Consider the following 16,970-nt stretch of genomic DNA (forward strand, 5'->3'; position numbering starts at 1 on the left):
CAAATGGCGTAGCAGCATCCCACGACAAAACTCCCTCATAACCCACTTGGATATGTCACAAATACTCGCATCAAGGCAATTTAATTTGATTTTCGGCACTTTGGCACATTCCATGTGAGTTAATCAACTTGATGGCTGATGTATCATCGTTCACGATAAAACAAAAGTGTTTCACATGTCCGTCCAGTCAACAGGCAGCTAAAAAACAACTGACCCACGTCCCCACGGTCTATGCTTAAAGTTGTTGGCTCGATAAGAATACAATTTTACTGTTGGGGTTGCTGCAAAAAACCACATCTTGTTTGGCTATGGCGCCGGCTTTTCCCAGCTACCCCTGACCCTCGCACACGCAAACCACATCGTGTCTACATGACTAACTTTTCTTTTGAGCAGCGACGTGGCAGAAAATACCAGCGCTGATGCACCTGTGACCAGACAACGCTCTCGTGTGTCATATAGCCGGGCCAGCTTATCTGAAGCGATTGCAGACGCAGCTTCTTGTAGTTCTCCACCCAGTTTAACGAGTGTACTTCGCCTGCCATGCTGACAGCCTTGACATACATGGGATTGTTATTCTCGAAGTCACCCATGCTGGTTGTCCACTCCTTGCCCATGGAGCCTACATACAAAGTGTGCTGCTTCACTGTCGCCCACTCGGATTTGAAGCCTTTGGCATTGTGACCATCGCCATCGAGCAGTATTACCCAGGGTATGGCCTTGTCATTGGTCAGCTCGTAAATAAGCCCGGTACGGTCATCGAAACTCAGCAGTTTACCATTGAAAGTGACTAGCTCGGAGAGCTCCATGCCACGTCCCTTCAACGCAAATGATGATTCCAGAACTGTTGGTGCACCAGAATCCCAGTTTATTTGCAGCTCATGCTTCTTTGGCAGATACGTGAGATAGCCCTTCTTCAGATAGCTCCTCCACGTTGTGCTGCCGTCGGCTTTGACAACCTTAGAGCTGGTATCTAGATCTGCTATCATAGCGATACGATAGCTGATAACGCCGCCTTGCACGCTCAAAGGCTGTGTCAGTGGATACGTTGAATTGTATGGTATTGCGAGAATAGAGCTGGCTTCACTGGCATACTGGGTGCGCAGCCAATATCCATCGGAGGAACTGCGACTGCCTTGTCGCGCATATAAAAAGAGCCATACTAGCACCACGGCACAAAACACAAGTAATGCAAAATGATAATTAAAGCGAACGGTGCGATTGCCAATTCGATAGGTTGGCGTACGCAAGGCGGTACGCCAGTCACGCATAAGCATTGTGCGTGGCGAGTTTTCCGAATCCCTGAATGCGTACGCCGTTTTTTGCATTTATAACTTTTAATTTTGGCAGCGTGGCAGCGAACTAGCAGTGAATGCAATCAGCATTGATGCGATGTGTCCGTTTTTGTTTGTGTTGTTTGGATTCCGCTAATGATGACATATCGATAACTGCCAACGAAACAAAACAGCTGATTTTCCACTTGTTTTCGATAGTTGGAATGGTATTTTATTAATATGATTATTTGAATTACTTTGTACCTAGCGGGAACACTTAAAATTTAAAATTTTTAAGGTTTTAATTCGAAAGCATTAAATATTCAGAGCTTGGGATTTAAATGCTGCCAAACGAACGTTGCCGTAATAAGAAACAGCTGATGGGCTGCTGAGTATTTTAAATGGTTCGAAGTACATTCGAACTTCGAAATAAGAATCGACTTTTTCGATTGATAGAGTGCTGGTTAAGCACGGAAAATTTAAAATTGGTATTTTATTCTTACATATTGGCTAACACCTAATATATAGAAAATTATTTTTTCAAATCTACATACACGCTATATTACTCTTCGCCGAAAAATTAGAGCTCGTCAAGGAAATACCAACGAATAGCTGAACTTGAGAGTTCACTTTATTTATGTATATCACATTAAAACAAAATGGGATGTGCAGCAGCTAATAAATCAAAATGGATGGTAATCAAATTGTAACTGTCTCGCGGTTATATAAAAGAAATTTACTTTAGTTAAGGTGTTTTTGCTCTTTAGATCGTTCAGTCATGGATTCAGTCTTGTGTATAGTATTTGTTGCTTTGCTAGTACTTTATTATCTGTGGACACGTCGAGAGTTTTATAAGTTTTTTATTAAGTTTCTTGGCATAAAGAAGGTCAATTGTACTGAAGCAGGGCGCTTAAGTAAACTTTCATATTTATATAAAATTTTTAGGTGTACTTAATTCGTTAAGCACTTTTACCAAGTGTCTTTTATAATATTTTCAACGGTGGTGTGGGCAGAGGATTATTCACCTTGGAAGGTAGACGACTCATTTAATTATCTTATAGTGTTACTAATTTTTATCTTATTCCAGATCCGCATTGGACCCAACACAGCAAAATCTTGAATCCCGCATTTAGCCAGAAAATGTTGCTAAGTTTATTTCGTTTTTCAACACAGAGACAGGACAACACAGAAACGATGCAAAAAATGGCCGATAAATATGACGAGCCATGACGAGCTTAATGCAACAAAAGTTGTTCGCGGAAGAAGCACCTCAAGTCAAACGAGACCCTCGTTATTTCTAAAAATGTCCTGTTACAGCTAGAGCACTAGAGAACCTTAAAACAGTTAATTCTGAGTGGTACACAACCATTTACTTGCCATTAGTTTTCGGGCAATAAAAGAAAACAAAACACGGATCGGCTCAGACGAGAGATTTTAAGCTCTGTAAAGATCAAATTATTGGTCATTCGTTTACAGCCGTGACTTTATGGTCTAATGAAACAGTGCGCTTAGGAGGTATTCATATATATCGTTATATAAGTAATCACAATCCAAAATTATGTCAAAAACAGAACTAACTGAGTGAACTTTCAACAATGTTCTGGCTCCATTTATCGAACTTTGTTGATTATTCTTAAAAGTTCGATAGTAAGTTCATTTGAACTAAGAAACTCGACTTTTCCGATTTTAGAGCTTGCAATACAAATGGGTGATACATACAATACGAGCATTATACATTACCCTTCGCAATGAGCAAATTATCACCGCACAATGAAAATTATCAGTTCGAGAGTTCATTCTCGTTTATGTCTCTAATAGGCATAAAAATAAAATTCAAAGTGCAACAGCTATAAACTTAAATGGATGGAAATCAATTTGTAACTTCCCTCAGCTATATATAAGAACTTAACTCCAGCTTAAATGCTTAAAGTATTTTTGCTTTTAAGATCGTTCAGTCATGGATTTAATTTTGTGCATAATCTTAGTCGCTTTGCTAGTGCTTTATTATCTGTGGACACGTCGTGAGTTTTATAAGCTTTCTATGAAGTTTCCTGGTCCTCTAGGATATCCTTTAATTGGCATAGCATTAAAATTATCCCATAACGGAGGTAAATTGAGCAGCAGATCGATTTTAAGCAAAGTAATATATATATACTAATTTGTATTTTTTATTTAGTTGGGCTCAAGCTGCTAAGAACTTATATCAAGAAATATGGAAACATTTTTGTGTCCTGGCTGGGTCCATTTCCTGCGCTTATTGTCAGTGATCCTCAAGTAACACGGGATCTATTAACGTCTCCAAATTGTGTGAATAAGAGTTTCTTCTATAAGATTGTAGAAGATTCTTTGGGCAAGGGCTTGATCACTCTGCACGGTAGCAATCTCATTTAATTTTCTTAAAGGATAACTAATTAGACCTCACTCTAGATTCCGATTGGACCAAACATAGAAAGATCTTAAATCCCGCTTTCAGCCACAAAATGTTGCTGAGTTTCTTTCCGATTTTCAACAAGGAGACAGGAATATTACTTAAAGAGTTCAACAAATTAGCAGATGGCGAAGAAAGGGATATATTGCCATGTTTACAGCTGTTCACATTAAGCATAGCAACGCGTAAGTATAAGCCTTAAATTAAAAAAAATATATTAATTTAAGTCTGTGTTGTTGTAAGAAACCACAATGGGCACTTGTGTTAAGGAAGATCCAAAATTCCAGGATAACTCTATAGTGGCTTGTTTTCAATGGTGAGTAAATCTTGTTTCAAGAGTATTCAGCTATTCGAATTCAGGCTTATAGAAAGCACATCGGAAATGATGCACTCTCCGTGGTTGTATAATCCAATTATACGTCAAATGTTGGGCAAAGAGGAGCAATTTGTAAAATCCAAAACCTATGCAAGTACATTTATAACCAAGGTAACAAATGCTCCCTCTCTGACAGAATCATTAGTAATACATATGTTTTTACAGATAGTGGATCAGAAGCTCTCTGAAGATATTAAAGATGAAACCCCCTGCAATAATAATTCTGTTCTCAATTTGGCAATTCACCAATTTAAACGTGGCACCTTTGCCAGAAAGGATGTTGAAGATGAGTCGTGTGTATTGGTTGCTGCAGCCGTTGAGACATCCTCGAATGCAGTAGCCTTTACGCTCATGCTGCTAGCCATGTTTCCAGAGTATCAAGAAAAGGCATTTGGGGAAATTCAAGCTCTGTTTCCTAAAGCGGGCGACTTTTCAATTAGCTACGAAGATATACAACAAATGGTTTATTTGGATCTCGTTGTGAATGAATGTTTGCGATTAATACCGCCGGTTCCAATCGTAGCACGGCAAACGTCTCAACCTGTGCGGCTATCAAGCGGCGTTGTGATACCCAAAGGCATGCAAATTATTATTAACATATTTGAAATGCAACGCAGAAAGGATATATGGGGAGAAGAGGCGGAATCTTTCAATCCTGATCACTTTCTGCCACACAATTTCCAGGACATACATCCCTACGGTTTTATACCCTTTACAAAGGGTATACGTAACTGCATAGGTCAGTTGAATTTTATAAATATGCATTTAAAATTTATAATAATAATTAAATATCAAATTTTCAGGGTGGCGATATGGTCTCTTATCTATAAAACTCACGTTGGCAAAATTACTGAGAAACTATAAATTTAGCACAAGTTTTAATTTTAAAAATCTCGAATATGTTGAAAATGTAACCATGAAATTAGCTACTATGCCGCTTTTGAAATTTGAACAGAGAAACTAACTTAAAACTTAATAAAAGAACATTTAAACCATTAACCGATAAAAATCTAATCGATGATGAGTTCTGTATATATCAACATACCGCCACGTTTAGAGGGCTGTCAATTTGTGTAGAGTTGCAATTGGTATCGTTGCTGCCAACTACGCCGGTGTATTTGCAAATAGACGTGAGCTTGTATTAAGTAAGTAACATGCATTAAAATGACACTATGTGGCGGCGCTTTAAATATATCACTTCAATTACCAAAGCCGCTATTTATAGTCGTCAAAAAAGTACCATGTCAGATCCTTGTACTAACAGCAGCCAGGAAGCAATTGCACGTTTGAGGGAATTCGGATATGCATTCAATGAAGGTGATTATACAAATAATTACAGTTTATGTCACATACTCAGTTACCCATATGTACGTGCAGCTGGCGAACTACGCAAAATAGATGCAGCCAGCGGCAAGCCCGGTGATCTGCCTTATGAATTTAGATAAGCGACAATCCGGCTACAAATCAGGAGCATTACAAACAACTAGCCAATCAGATACCCGACATAATATATGAGCTACTGGAAAAGAATGGATTAAAGAGGACCTATTGGAGAGCCCATTGAGCGTTCCACTTTCGTCTTCACACAGCCTCAACCTCTGGCCCACTCGAAGAAGCTGCTTGTGCTCATCCACGGCAGCGGCTATGTTCTGGCAGGCCAATGGGCAAGAAGGTAGAAACTCTATATATATATATATATATATCTTTCAATTTGTCTGACTTTCAACTGTCTGAACTGGTTGAAGCCGAACTAAAATTATGCAAGGCAAAATAATTTAGCAGTGTTAACAGTTTATTCAGATGGTCTATAGATAGATATTAAATCCTATGATGTCTATTAGATTGATTATTAACAACTCTCTGGAGCATGGAACACAGCTGCCATATATACAACGCGCGCAGAAGCTGGGCTATGATATACTCGTCACGAATACGAATGACACCACACGTATAATAAAGGGCAAGCGTACGCCTATCAAAGGTGTAGACAATTCCATGAATCATGCCGCTTATGTATGGGAGCATATAATCATGCCATCGCAACCTGAAAGTGTGGCCATAGTGGCACATAGCTTTGGTGGATCTGTGTGCAGAGCTCTGGTAAGTGAATACGTATTTCCAGTAGATATTTTATTAATATTTTATATATTGCAGGCGGAAAAGTTTACGAAATTTTTCAAAGAAAAAGTATATGCCATTGCGCTAACCGACGGCACAGTAGGTAATCCGCCAGCTAGTTGTCAAAAATACTTTCTAGATGTAACCTGCAATTGGGTCTCCAGCAATGAGCCGCTTGACACCGATCTAACACATGGTGATAAGGATAAAAATATAACTTGCGTATCTGCTGGACATCCGGAGCACGAATGGACCTCCTCTGCAGCCATCGAATCTGTCTTTAAGTTCCTAGAGCAAAAGCACCAGAAGTACGCAGAGGCCAAGCAGATCTAATCCGCCTAGTGTCAACTTGTTACTCACTTCATCAAATTTTCCAATGTGATGTGCACCATCTCATCATCTATGTGCATGTGACACTTATCCCTTTACCCTAAGGACCAACACAACCTATCGATTTGCAATGCATAAATCAAATGGCGTAGCAGCATCCCACGACAAAACTCCCTCATAACCCACTTGGATATGTCACAAACACTCGCATCAAGGCAATTTAATTTGATTTTCGGCACTTTGGCACATTCCATGTGAGTTAATCAACTTGATGGCTGATGTATCATCGTTCACGATAAAACAAAAGTGTTTCACATGTCCGTCCAGTCAACAGGCAGCTAAAAAACAACTGACCCACGTCCCCACGGTCTATGCTTAAAGTTGTTGGCTCGATAAGAATACAATTTTACTGTTGGGGTTGCTGCAAAAAACCACATCTTGTTTGGCTATGGCGCCGGCTTTTCCCAGCTACCCCTGACCCTCGCACACGCAAACCACATCGTGTCTACATGACTAACTTTTCTTTTGAGCAGCGACGTGGCAGAAAATACCAGCGCTGATGCACCTGTGACCAGACAACGCTCTCGTGTATCATATAGCCGGGCCAGCTTATCTGAAGCGATTGCAGACGCCGCCTTGCACGCTCAAAGGCTGTGTCAGTGGATACGTTGAATTGTATGGTATTGCGAGAATAGAGCTGGCTTCACTGGCATACTGGGTGCGCAGCCAATATCCATCGGAGGAACTGCGACTGCCTTGTCGCGCATATAAAAAGAGCCATACTAGCACCACGGCACAAAACACAAGTAATGCAAAATGATAATTAAAGCGAACGGTGCGATTGCCAATTCGATAGGTTGGCGTACGCAAGGCGGTACGCCAGTCACGCATAAGCATTGTGCGTGGCGAGTTTTCCGAATCCCTGAATGCGTACGCCGTTTTTTGCATTTATAACTTTTAATTTTGGCAGCGTGGCAGCGAACTAGCAGTGAATGCAATCAGCATTGATGCGATGTGTCCGTTTTTGTTTGTGTTGTTTGGATTCCGCTAATGATGACATATCGATAACTGCCAACGAAACAAAACAGCTGATTTTCCACTTGTTTTCGATAGTTGGAATGGTATTTTATTAATATGATTATTTGAATTACTTTGTACCTAGCGGGAACACTTAAAATTTAAAATTTTTAAGGTTTTAATTCGAAAGCATTAAATATTCAGAGCTTGGGATTTAAATGCTGCCAAACGAACGTTGCCGTAATAAGAAACAGCTGATGGGCTGCTGAGTATTTTAAATGGTTCGAAGTACATTCGAACTTCGAAATAAGAATCGACTTTTTCGATTGATAGAGTGCTGGTTAAGCACGGAAAATTTAAAATTGGTATTTTATTCTTACATATTGGCTAACACCTAATATATAGAAAATTATTTTTTCAAATCTACATACACGCTATATTACTCTTCGCCGAAAAATTAGAGCTCGTCAAGGAAATACCAACGAATAGCTGAACTTGAGAGTTCACTTTATTTATGTATATCACATTAAAACAAAATGGGATGTGCAGCAGCTAATAAATCAAAATGGATGGTAATCAAATTGTAACTGTCTCGCGGTTATATAAAAGAAATTTACTTTAGTTAAGGTGTTTTTGCTCTTTAGATCGTTCAGTCATGGATTCAGTCTTGTGTATAGTATTTGTTGCTTTGCTAGTACTTTATTATCTGTGGACACGTCGAGAGTTTTATAAGTTTTTTATTAAGTTTCTTGGCATAAAGAAGGTCAATTGTACTGAAGCAGGGCGCTTAAGTAAACTTTCATATTTATATAAAATTTTTAGGTGTACTTAATTCGTTAAGCACTTTTACCAAGTGTCTTTTATAATATTTTCAACGGTGGTGTGGGCAGAGGATTATTCACCTTGGAAGGTAGACGACTCATTTAATTATCTTATAGTGTTACTAATTTTTATCTTATTCCAGATCCGCATTGGACCCAACACAGCAAAATCTTGAATCCCGCATTTAGCCAGAAAATGTTGCTAAGTTTATTTCGTTTTTCAACACAGAGACAGGACAACACAGAAACGATGCAAAAAATGGCCGATAAATATGACGAGCCATGACGAGCTTAATGCAACAAAAGTTGTTCGCGGAAGAAGCACCTCAAGTCAAACGAGACCCTCGTTATTTCTAAAAATGTCCTGTTACAGCTAGAGCACTAGAGAACCTTAAAACAGTTAATTCTGAGTGGTACACAACCATTTACTTGCCATTAGTTTTCGGGCAATAAAAGAAAACAAAACACGGATCGGCTCAGACGAGAGATTTTAAGCTCTGTAAAGATCAAATTATTGGTCATTCGTTTACAGCCGTGACTTTATGGTCTAATGAAACAGTGCGCTTAGGAGGTATTCATATATATCGTTATATAAGTAATCACAATCCAAAATTATGTCAAAAACAGAACTAACTGAGTGAACTTTCAACAATGTTCTGGCTCCATTTATCGAACTTTGTTGATTATTCTTAAAAGTTCGATAGTAAGTTCATTTGAACTAAGAAACTCGACTTTTCCGATTTTAGAGCTTGCAATACAAATGGGTGATACATACAATACGAGCATTATACATTACCCTTCGCAATGAGCAAATTATCACCGCACAATGAAAATTATCAGTTCGAGAGTTCATTCTCGTTTATGTCTCTAATAGGCATAAAAATAAAATTCAAAGTGCAACAGCTATAAACTTAAATGGATGGAAATCAATTTGTAACTTCCCTCAGCTATATATAAGAACTTAACTCCAGCTTAAATGCTTAAAGTATTTTTGCTTTTAAGATCGTTCAGTCATGGATTTAATTTTGTGCATAATCTTAGTCGCTTTGCTAGTGCTTTATTATCTGTGGACACGTCGTGAGTTTTATAAGCTTTCTATGAAGTTTCCTGGTCCTCTAGGATATCCTTTAATTGGCATAGCATTAAAATTATCCCATAACGGAGGTAAATTGAGCAGCAGATCGATTTTAAGCAAAGTAATATATATATACTAATTTGTATTTTTTATTTAGTTGTGCTCAAGCTGCTAAGAACTTATATCAAGAAATATGGAAACATTTTTGTGTCCTGGCTGGGTCCATTTCCTGCGCTTATTGTCAGTGATCCTCAAGTAACACGGGATATATTAACGTCTCCAAATTGTGTGAATAAGAGTTTCTTCTATAAGATTATAGAAGATTCTTTGGGCAAGGGCTTGATCACTCTGCACGGTAGCAATCTCATTTAATTTTCTTAAAGGATAACTAATTAGACCTAACTCTAGATTCCGATTGGACCAAACATAGAAAGATCTTAAATCCCGCTTTCAGCCACAAAATGTTGCTGAGTTTCTTTCCGATTTTCAACAAGGAGACAGGAATATTACTTAAAGAGTTCAACAAATTAGCAGATGGCGAAGAAAGGGATATATTGCCATGTTTACAGCTGTTCACATTAAGCATAGCAACGCGTAAGTATAAGCCTTAAATTAAAAAAAATATATTAATTTAAGTCTGTGTTGTTGTAAGAAACCACAATGGGCACTTGTGTTAAGGAAGATCCAAAATTCCAGGATAACTCTATAGTGGTTCATTTTCAATGGTGAGTAAATCTTGTTTCAAGAGTATTCAGCTATTCGAATTTAGGCTTATAGAATGCGCAACGGAAATTATGCACTCTCCGTGGTTGTATAATCCAATTATACGTCAAATGTTGGGCAAAGAGGAGCAATTTGTAAAATCCAAAACCTATGCAAGTACATTTATAACCAAGGTAACAAATGCTCCCTCTCTGACAGAATCATTAGTAATACATATGTTTTTACAGATAGTGGATCAGAAGCTCTCTGAAGATATTAAAGATGAAACCCCCTGCAATAATAATTCTGTTCTCAATTTGGCAATTCACCAATTTAAACGTGGCACCTTTGCCAGAAAGGATGTTGAAGATGAGTCGTGTGTATTGGTTGCTGCAGCCGTTGAGACATCCTCGAATGCAGTAGCCTTTACGCTCATGCTGCTAGCCATGTTTCCAGAGTATCAAGAAAAGGCATTTGGGGAAATTCAAGCTCTGTTTCCTAAAGCGGGCGACTTTTCAATTAGCTACGAAGATATACAACAAATGGTTTATTTGGATCTCGTTGTGAATGAATGTTTGCGATTAATACCGCCGGTTCCAATCGTAGCACGGCAAACGTCTCAACCTGTGCGGCTATCAAGCGGCGTTGTGATACCCAAAGGCATGCAAATTATTATTAACATATTTGAAATGCAACGCAGAAAGGATATATGGGGAGAAGAGGCGGAATCTTTCAATCCTGATCACTTTCTGCCACACAATTTCCAGGACATACATCCCTACGGTTTTATACCCTTTACAAAGGGTATACGTAACTGCATAGGTCAGTTGAATTTTATAAATATGCATTTAAAATTTATAATAATAATTAAATATCAAATTTTCAGGGTGGCGATATGGTCTCTTATCTATAAAACTCACGTTGGCAAAATTACTGAGAAACTATAAATTTAGCACAAGTTTTAATTTTAAAAATCTCGAATATGTTGAAAATGTAACCATGAAATTAGCTACTATGCCGCTTTTGAAATTTGAACAGAGAAACTAACTTAAAACTTAATAAAAGAACATTTAAACCATTAACCGATAAAAATCTAATCGATGATGAGTTGTGTATATATCAACATACCGCCACGTTTAGAGGGCTGTCAATTTGTGTAGAGTTGCAATTGGTATCGTTGCTGCCAACTACGCCGGTGTATTTGCAAATAGACGTGAGCTTGTATTAAGTAAGTAACATGCATTAAAATGACACTGTGGCGGCGCTTTAAATATATCACTTCAATTACCAAAGCCGCTATTTATAGTCGTCAAAAAAGTACCATGTCAGATCCTTGTACTAACAGCAGCCAGGAAGCAATTGCACGTTTGAGGGAATTCGGATATGCATTCAATGAAGGTGATTATACAAATAATTACAGTTTATGTCACATACTCAGTTACCCATATGTACGTGCAGCTGGCGAACTACGCAAAATAGATGCAGCCAGCGGCAAGCCCGGTGATCTGCCTTATGAATTTAAGATAAGCGACAATCCGGCTATAAATCAGGAGCATTACGAACAACTAGCCAATCAGATACCCGACATAATATATGAGCTACTGGAAAAGAATGGATTAAAGAGGACCTATGTACCCATTGGAGAGCCCATTGAGCGTTCCACTTTCGTCTTCACACAGCCTCAACCTCTGGCCCACTCGAAGAAGCTGCTTGTGCTCATCCACGGCAGCGGCTATGTTCTGGCAGGCCAATGGGCAAGAAGGTAGAAACTCTATATATATATATATATATCTTTCAATTTGTCTGACTTTCAACTGTCTGAACTGTTTGAAGCCGAACTAAAATTATGCAAGGCAAAATAATTTAGCTGTGTTAACAGTTTATTCAGATGGTCTATAGATAGATATTAAATCCTATGATGTCTATTAGATTGATTATTAACAACTGTCTGGAGCATGGAACACAGCTGCCATATATACAACGCGCGCAGAAGCTGGGCTATGATATACTCGTCACGAATACGAATGACACCACACGTATAATAAAGGGCAAGCGTACGCCTATCAAAGGTGTAGACAATTCCATGAATCATGCCGCTTATGTATGGGAGCATATAATCATGCCATCGCAACCTGAAAGTGTGGCCATAGTGGCACATAGCTTTGGTGGATCTGTGTGCAGAGCTCTGGTAAGTGAATACGTATTTCCAGTAGATATTTTATTAATATTTTATATATTGCAGGCGGAAAAGTTTACGAAATTTTTCAAAGAAAAAGTATATGCCATTGCGCTAACCGACGGCACAGTAGGTAATCCGCCAGCTAGTTGTCAAAAATACTTTCTAGATGTAACCTGCAATTGGGTCTCCAGCAATGAGCCGCTTGACACCGATCTAACACATGGTGATAAGGATAAAAATATAACTTGCGTATCTGCTGGACATCCGGAGCACGAATGGACCTCCTCTGCAGCCATCGAATCTGTCTTTAAGTTCCTAGAGCAAAAGCACCAGAAGTACGCAGAGGCCAAGCAGATCTAATCCGCCTAGTGTCAACTTGTTACTCACATCATCAAATTTTCCAATGTGATGTGCACCATCTCATCATCTATGTGCATGTGACACTTATCCCTTTACCCTAAGGACCAACACAACCTATCGATTTGCAATGCATAAATCAAATGGCGTAGCAGCATCCCACGACAAAACTCCCTCATAACCCACTTGGATATGTCACAAACACTCGCATCAAGGCAATTTAATTTGATTTTCGGCACTTTGGCACATTCCATGTGAGTTAATCAACTTGATGGCTGATGTATCATCGTTCACGATAAAACAAAAGTGTTTCACATGTCCGTCCAGTCAACAGGCAGCTAAAAAACAACTGACCCACGTCCCCACGGTCTATGCTTAAAGTTGTTGGCTCGATAAGAATACAATTTTACTGTTGGGGTTGCTGCAAAAAACCACATCTTGTTTGGATATGGCGCCGGCTTTTCCCAGCTACCCCTGACCCTCGCACACGCAAACCACATCGTGTCGTTTAACAGAATGCGCCATAAAAAAGCGTCCCTAGTGAATTTGTTGTGCATTGCATACGCACAGATTTCTGTCTGCATTTTTGATACACATAATTTAAGTACTTATAGCTAAGCAGTTGATTTCAGAAATCCGAAACAAACTTATAATTGAATAATATCATTCTTAAATATTTGGTTTTTATAAATACTTTTACCGAACTGTCACGATCTTTTATAATACGAATTTCAGAGCAACCTTCTATAGTTGTTACAATCACTCAAGAGCAAGTTATATATATATATATATTACGCCTTTAAATATTTAACATGTAGGGATAAAGTTTTTTGTATAACATAATTTGTATTTCATTTCATTTCAATTTGTATTTCATTTCATTTTAATCCTCTTGTTAAACAGATCATTTTCATCACGAATTCTACAATTATTAAACTGAAGTTCATAAAACTATATATTTAAATGTATTTCGTTTTGACCTAATTTCTCGGAAATATTTCAGTTTAATCTCCTATGAAAAAAAAAACAAGTTTTTGGAATTATAATAAAAATATATTATAATATAAATAAATAAAGATATTACGATATAAGAATCGGTGATTTAGAAACGGTAAATCATTTTCAAGGTAATCATTTCCATTAATATATTTTTTGTTATCTCTTCGCCATATATTTTAAATTTTCAGAATCTTAATAATTAACAGAATTTTTTTATTTTAATATTTTAAAGTCAACTTGCTAATAATTTACTTAGATTGCATTTATATTCCTTTTATTAAAAAAACTAAGAAAACTCACTTTTAACATAAAGATAAGCTTCCTAGTAGTAACTCGATAAGTGCGGCTACAGACGTTTAGCTTTAGTATTAAGACCAAAACTTAATACCCACAAAGCTGAAACAGGCAATAAGTAGAGAAAGTGAGTGAGTGAGAGAGAGAGAGAGAGCTGCAGATGTTAGCAGGCATTTGGTTGGGTCTGGTCCGGTGGGTGGGACCGTAGCAACGGCAACCCTACAAATGTTGCTCCCATCTTCTAGCTCCCTCCCACCGCCTTCCCACTGTATTGCTATACCCGTCTTCCGCTTGGTTTGTATACATTATCGCTGTCATGGCCGCAGTCATGGCTTCTGCTCCACCTTAGGACATTCTATATGTATGGGGAGTCGACATCGTTCACTTCGTTGTCGTCCTATGGCAGGCAGCTATCTACGCTTTGACTCACCCACACAGAGATACGAGGTTAGACGAGGATGGCATTAGTTTAGTCGGAGTGCGAGAGTTCGTGTATTCTTCGTATGCCAAGCTGGCAGTGCTTTGTGTGGGTTCAGGAATGGGTCATGCGCCTGGAGCATGTACATATCTCACTCATACATATACAATAACTTCCCTTTTTTTGTCTATATGGCAGAAGTAAATAAGAGAAGAGTTTTCTACCTGCAGTAAATAAAGGCAAAAGTCACAGTTTTAGTTTAAATGAAGGCTAGGAATGCCTGCCTTAAGAAAACGATCCGTTTTTGTTGGTATTTTGTCAGCTAACAATAGCTGGCAATTACTTAAAATAATCATTTTTGTTTTCATGGTTATTTGATAAGATCTTAAAGCGTGCGCATATATGTTACGTCCTTCACATGGGGAGGGAACTCTTGACTGAAACGGAGGCTGGGATACAACCCTTTGGCGTAGTGATATCGAGGCTGTGAGGTTGTTTAATGCGTGGATATAAAGATTTTCATTTTAGATTGAGCTTGAGACTTAAGAAATTTGTTTCTCCTTTGGAAGTAGCATACTTAGTTTAGTTGGGCTATCTTGAGGAAAAGAACGTGTAACAAATTACTGAAATGATGAATAATAATCGAGTTCGTATTCCCAGGCTCATTTCATTGATATTTCCTCAATTCTCGTACATCGTATGTACCTAATTTCTAATGAATATCTTCATAAATCAAAATTAAAATAGAAACTCTCAATTCTCTATAGAAAATGCAATTTTAAAAAGCGGATATAAAAAATTGAAGTCCCGCCGCAATATCCGTTGTTATTGTGCCTGGACTTTATTGCTTGAAAAAGTTCAAGCGATGTCATTCAAAAAGTCATAAATAATAATGTTTTCCAATAAATGTTCACATATGAGCGCGCACGCACTTGACTACCTTCCTCTCACCCTTACTTAGTCTCTCTCTCCCTGTCTTTCTTTTACACACAGCAGGCGTAGGCGGTTGGCAAACCAATTGAACCCGCGCCACCCACTGCCCTTAGCCACTGAGCCACAAGTGGATGATGGCTCTCTGGCTTGTGCCAAACTCTGTGGAGTGACCGTTGTTGAACCTCGACTCGTGGCTTTTTGGCTAAAAGGGCGCCCGGCAGTGCCTCATAACTTACAAGGTCATTTTTACAAAGAACCATTAAGAAATGTTCTCTTTCGGTTGTTTTGGTTGTTGTAGTTGCTGTTGTCAGGGCTTTTCTATTTTTTATAATTTAATGCTCATGTGTAGCGAATTTTTATGGCTGACAAATGATTGATGCGTTCGCTGGCATTTCCTGTTAAATGTCATTAAAAACGCTTGTTTTCAAGTTTAAAGACACGACTCGTTATGTTAAAGGCAATTTGTTAGATTTCCGGGATGCTCGAACAATGGCGCCCAAAACTCCGCCTTGAAAGTGTGCTGAAATGCAAGTTTAACGTAAAAATAATATCAAGTAAGATTAGATAGCATTGTGTCGCCTTATAGCCACGTCTATACTTTCGCCTGGGGCTCAAGAAAGAACAAGCCATTTTACAAATTGCATCATTTGCACCCCTTTTTCTTGACAGAGGCTAAGAGGTGGCACAGTGGGCCAAGGCTGGCCGTTTGGGCTGTGCGATTATCAATATTTAACAGTTTGGCTTAAAGTAATGAGTACTGTTTAGTGAGAAGTGCTCTAGAGCTCAGGCATAAGTTGGCTAGTTTTTGTGAATGAGTCTAAAACATACTACAAAACTAGTTTGCTATGGAATACTTTGCCCACTCTTTAGACTACCTGAGTTTTCATTTTTTTTATTTGTGTAAGAGTCTCTTCCGTTTTTGTTGCTCTCCTGCAATGTTTGCCCCACTGTGCTTGGCATTTTAAAATTCGAGCGCTGCCCGACACAAAGCCACACAAATCACAGCAAATACAATAACAAAAGGGAAACCTCTGGCACTTGCCGGAATGTAAATGTTGTACAATGTTAAACTTATTTGCGGTTTATGTCTCCTTGTTGCTGTCGGTGGGCGGCTGAGGCGACAAAAAGGACTTCGAAAGCCAATAAAACGATTTTTTCCAACCGACTATCTAAGTGCGTATATCTATGAATTGTAAAAGGACTATTGAAGTGCTTGGCCGCGTCCACTGACAGCTTGCGAGTCCTTGCCATCAACCCAGCCGCGATCTAAGATAATAGTATCATCAACACCAGGCAGGCAGCCCCATGCGCCAGCCTCCTGCCCTTGGGGCAACGCCTTGAAAAGGACAGTGTCTGAGCATTTATTTATTTATTGTAGGCGTTGCTGGGGGTTTGGCCATGGCTACGGCTTCCTCTCTACTCTATTGGGCATTCAAGTTCGAGCTGTGCTGCGGATTTAGTGGGTGCCAAGCAGTAACAGCGCGCCTTGGATTCATGATAACAACTTTTCGTATAACTAATTTGCATGGGATATCCCAGAAAAACAGGAAATGTTGCGGCAACTTTAAGCTTTTGAAGTATTGCGAGTTGTTGCTTTTCCTTTGTTTGCTTTTCCAGTGACAGATTTTTCACGCACATTTAAAAAACATTTA

At 38.7% G+C, this 16,970-nt stretch overlaps 4 protein-coding genes and 1 pseudogene across 7 annotated transcripts; 4 read left to right on the forward strand and 1 right to left on the reverse strand.

Moving 5' to 3' along the window:
* Positions 1 to 35: 35 nt before the first annotated feature.
* LOC115482801 (soluble calcium-activated nucleotidase 1-like) lies at positions 36 to 8,106 on the reverse strand. The gene is made up of 2 exons (XM_030222910.1): positions 7,159 to 8,106; positions 36 to 1,012 (listed from the first exon to the last, which is right to left on the reverse strand). The coding sequence occupies exons 1-2, from the start codon at positions 7,469 to 7,471 to the stop codon at positions 366 to 368; spliced, it is 960 nt and encodes a 319-aa protein (XP_030078770.1). The 5' UTR covers positions 7,472 to 8,106; the 3' UTR covers positions 36 to 365.
* LOC115482799 (probable cytochrome P450 313a4) lies at positions 2,165 to 5,074 on the forward strand. Of its 3 annotated transcripts, XM_030222906.1 has the most exons (7): positions 2,803 to 3,379; positions 3,448 to 3,645; positions 3,699 to 3,884; positions 3,943 to 4,015; positions 4,060 to 4,186; positions 4,241 to 4,814; positions 4,879 to 5,074. In XM_030222906.1, the coding sequence occupies exons 1-7, from the start codon at positions 3,229 to 3,231 to the stop codon at positions 5,037 to 5,039; spliced, it is 1,470 nt and encodes a 489-aa protein (XP_030078766.1). In that variant the 5' UTR covers positions 2,803 to 3,228; the 3' UTR covers positions 5,040 to 5,074. The 3 variants fall into 3 exon arrangements, with proteins under 3 accessions (XP_030078768.1, XP_030078766.1, XP_030078767.1); XM_030222908.1 differs by lacking the exons at positions 4,241 to 4,814; positions 4,879 to 5,074 and adding an exon at positions 2,165 to 2,304 and having other exon boundaries at positions 2,359 to 3,379; positions 4,068 to 4,149; XM_030222907.1 differs by lacking the exons at positions 2,803 to 3,379; positions 3,448 to 3,645; positions 3,699 to 3,884 and having other exon boundaries at positions 4,068 to 4,186.
* Positions 5,160 to 7,240, forward strand: LOC115482803 (annotated as a pseudogene).
* Positions 8,107 to 8,942: 836 nt separating the features above from the next.
* On the forward strand, positions 8,943 to 11,235 carry LOC115482800 (probable cytochrome P450 313a4). The gene is made up of 7 exons (XM_030222909.1): positions 8,943 to 9,525; positions 9,594 to 9,791; positions 9,845 to 10,030; positions 10,089 to 10,161; positions 10,206 to 10,332; positions 10,387 to 10,960; positions 11,025 to 11,235. The coding sequence occupies exons 1-7, from the start codon at positions 9,375 to 9,377 to the stop codon at positions 11,183 to 11,185; spliced, it is 1,470 nt and encodes a 489-aa protein (XP_030078769.1). The 5' UTR covers positions 8,943 to 9,374; the 3' UTR covers positions 11,186 to 11,235.
* Positions 11,236 to 11,295: 60 nt separating this feature from the next.
* On the forward strand, positions 11,296 to 13,409 carry LOC111604570 (FAM172 family protein homolog CG10038). Of its 2 annotated transcripts, XR_002751757.2 has the most exons (6): positions 11,296 to 11,366; positions 11,432 to 11,536; positions 11,597 to 11,900; positions 12,068 to 12,326; positions 12,381 to 12,928; positions 13,002 to 13,409. XR_002751757.2 is itself a non-coding variant. In XM_023322671.2 (5 exons), exons 2-5 carry the CDS (start codon positions 11,461 to 11,463, stop codon positions 12,675 to 12,677), a joined length of 936 nt encoding a protein of 311 aa, XP_023178439.2. In that variant the 5' UTR covers positions 11,296 to 11,366; positions 11,432 to 11,460; the 3' UTR covers positions 12,678 to 13,409. The 2 variants fall into 2 exon arrangements, 1 of the variants encoding a protein (XP_023178439.2); XM_023322671.2 differs by having other exon boundaries at positions 12,381 to 13,409.
* The last annotated feature ends 3,561 nt before the right edge of the window (positions 13,410 to 16,970 follow it).

This window comes from Drosophila hydei, unplaced genomic scaffold (genome assembly GCF_003285905.1).
Source record: "Drosophila hydei strain 15085-1641.00,03,60 unplaced genomic scaffold, DhydRS2 tig00000063-arrow-pilon, whole genome shotgun sequence".
Classification (NCBI taxonomy): domain Eukaryota; kingdom Metazoa; phylum Arthropoda; class Insecta; order Diptera; family Drosophilidae; genus Drosophila; species Drosophila hydei.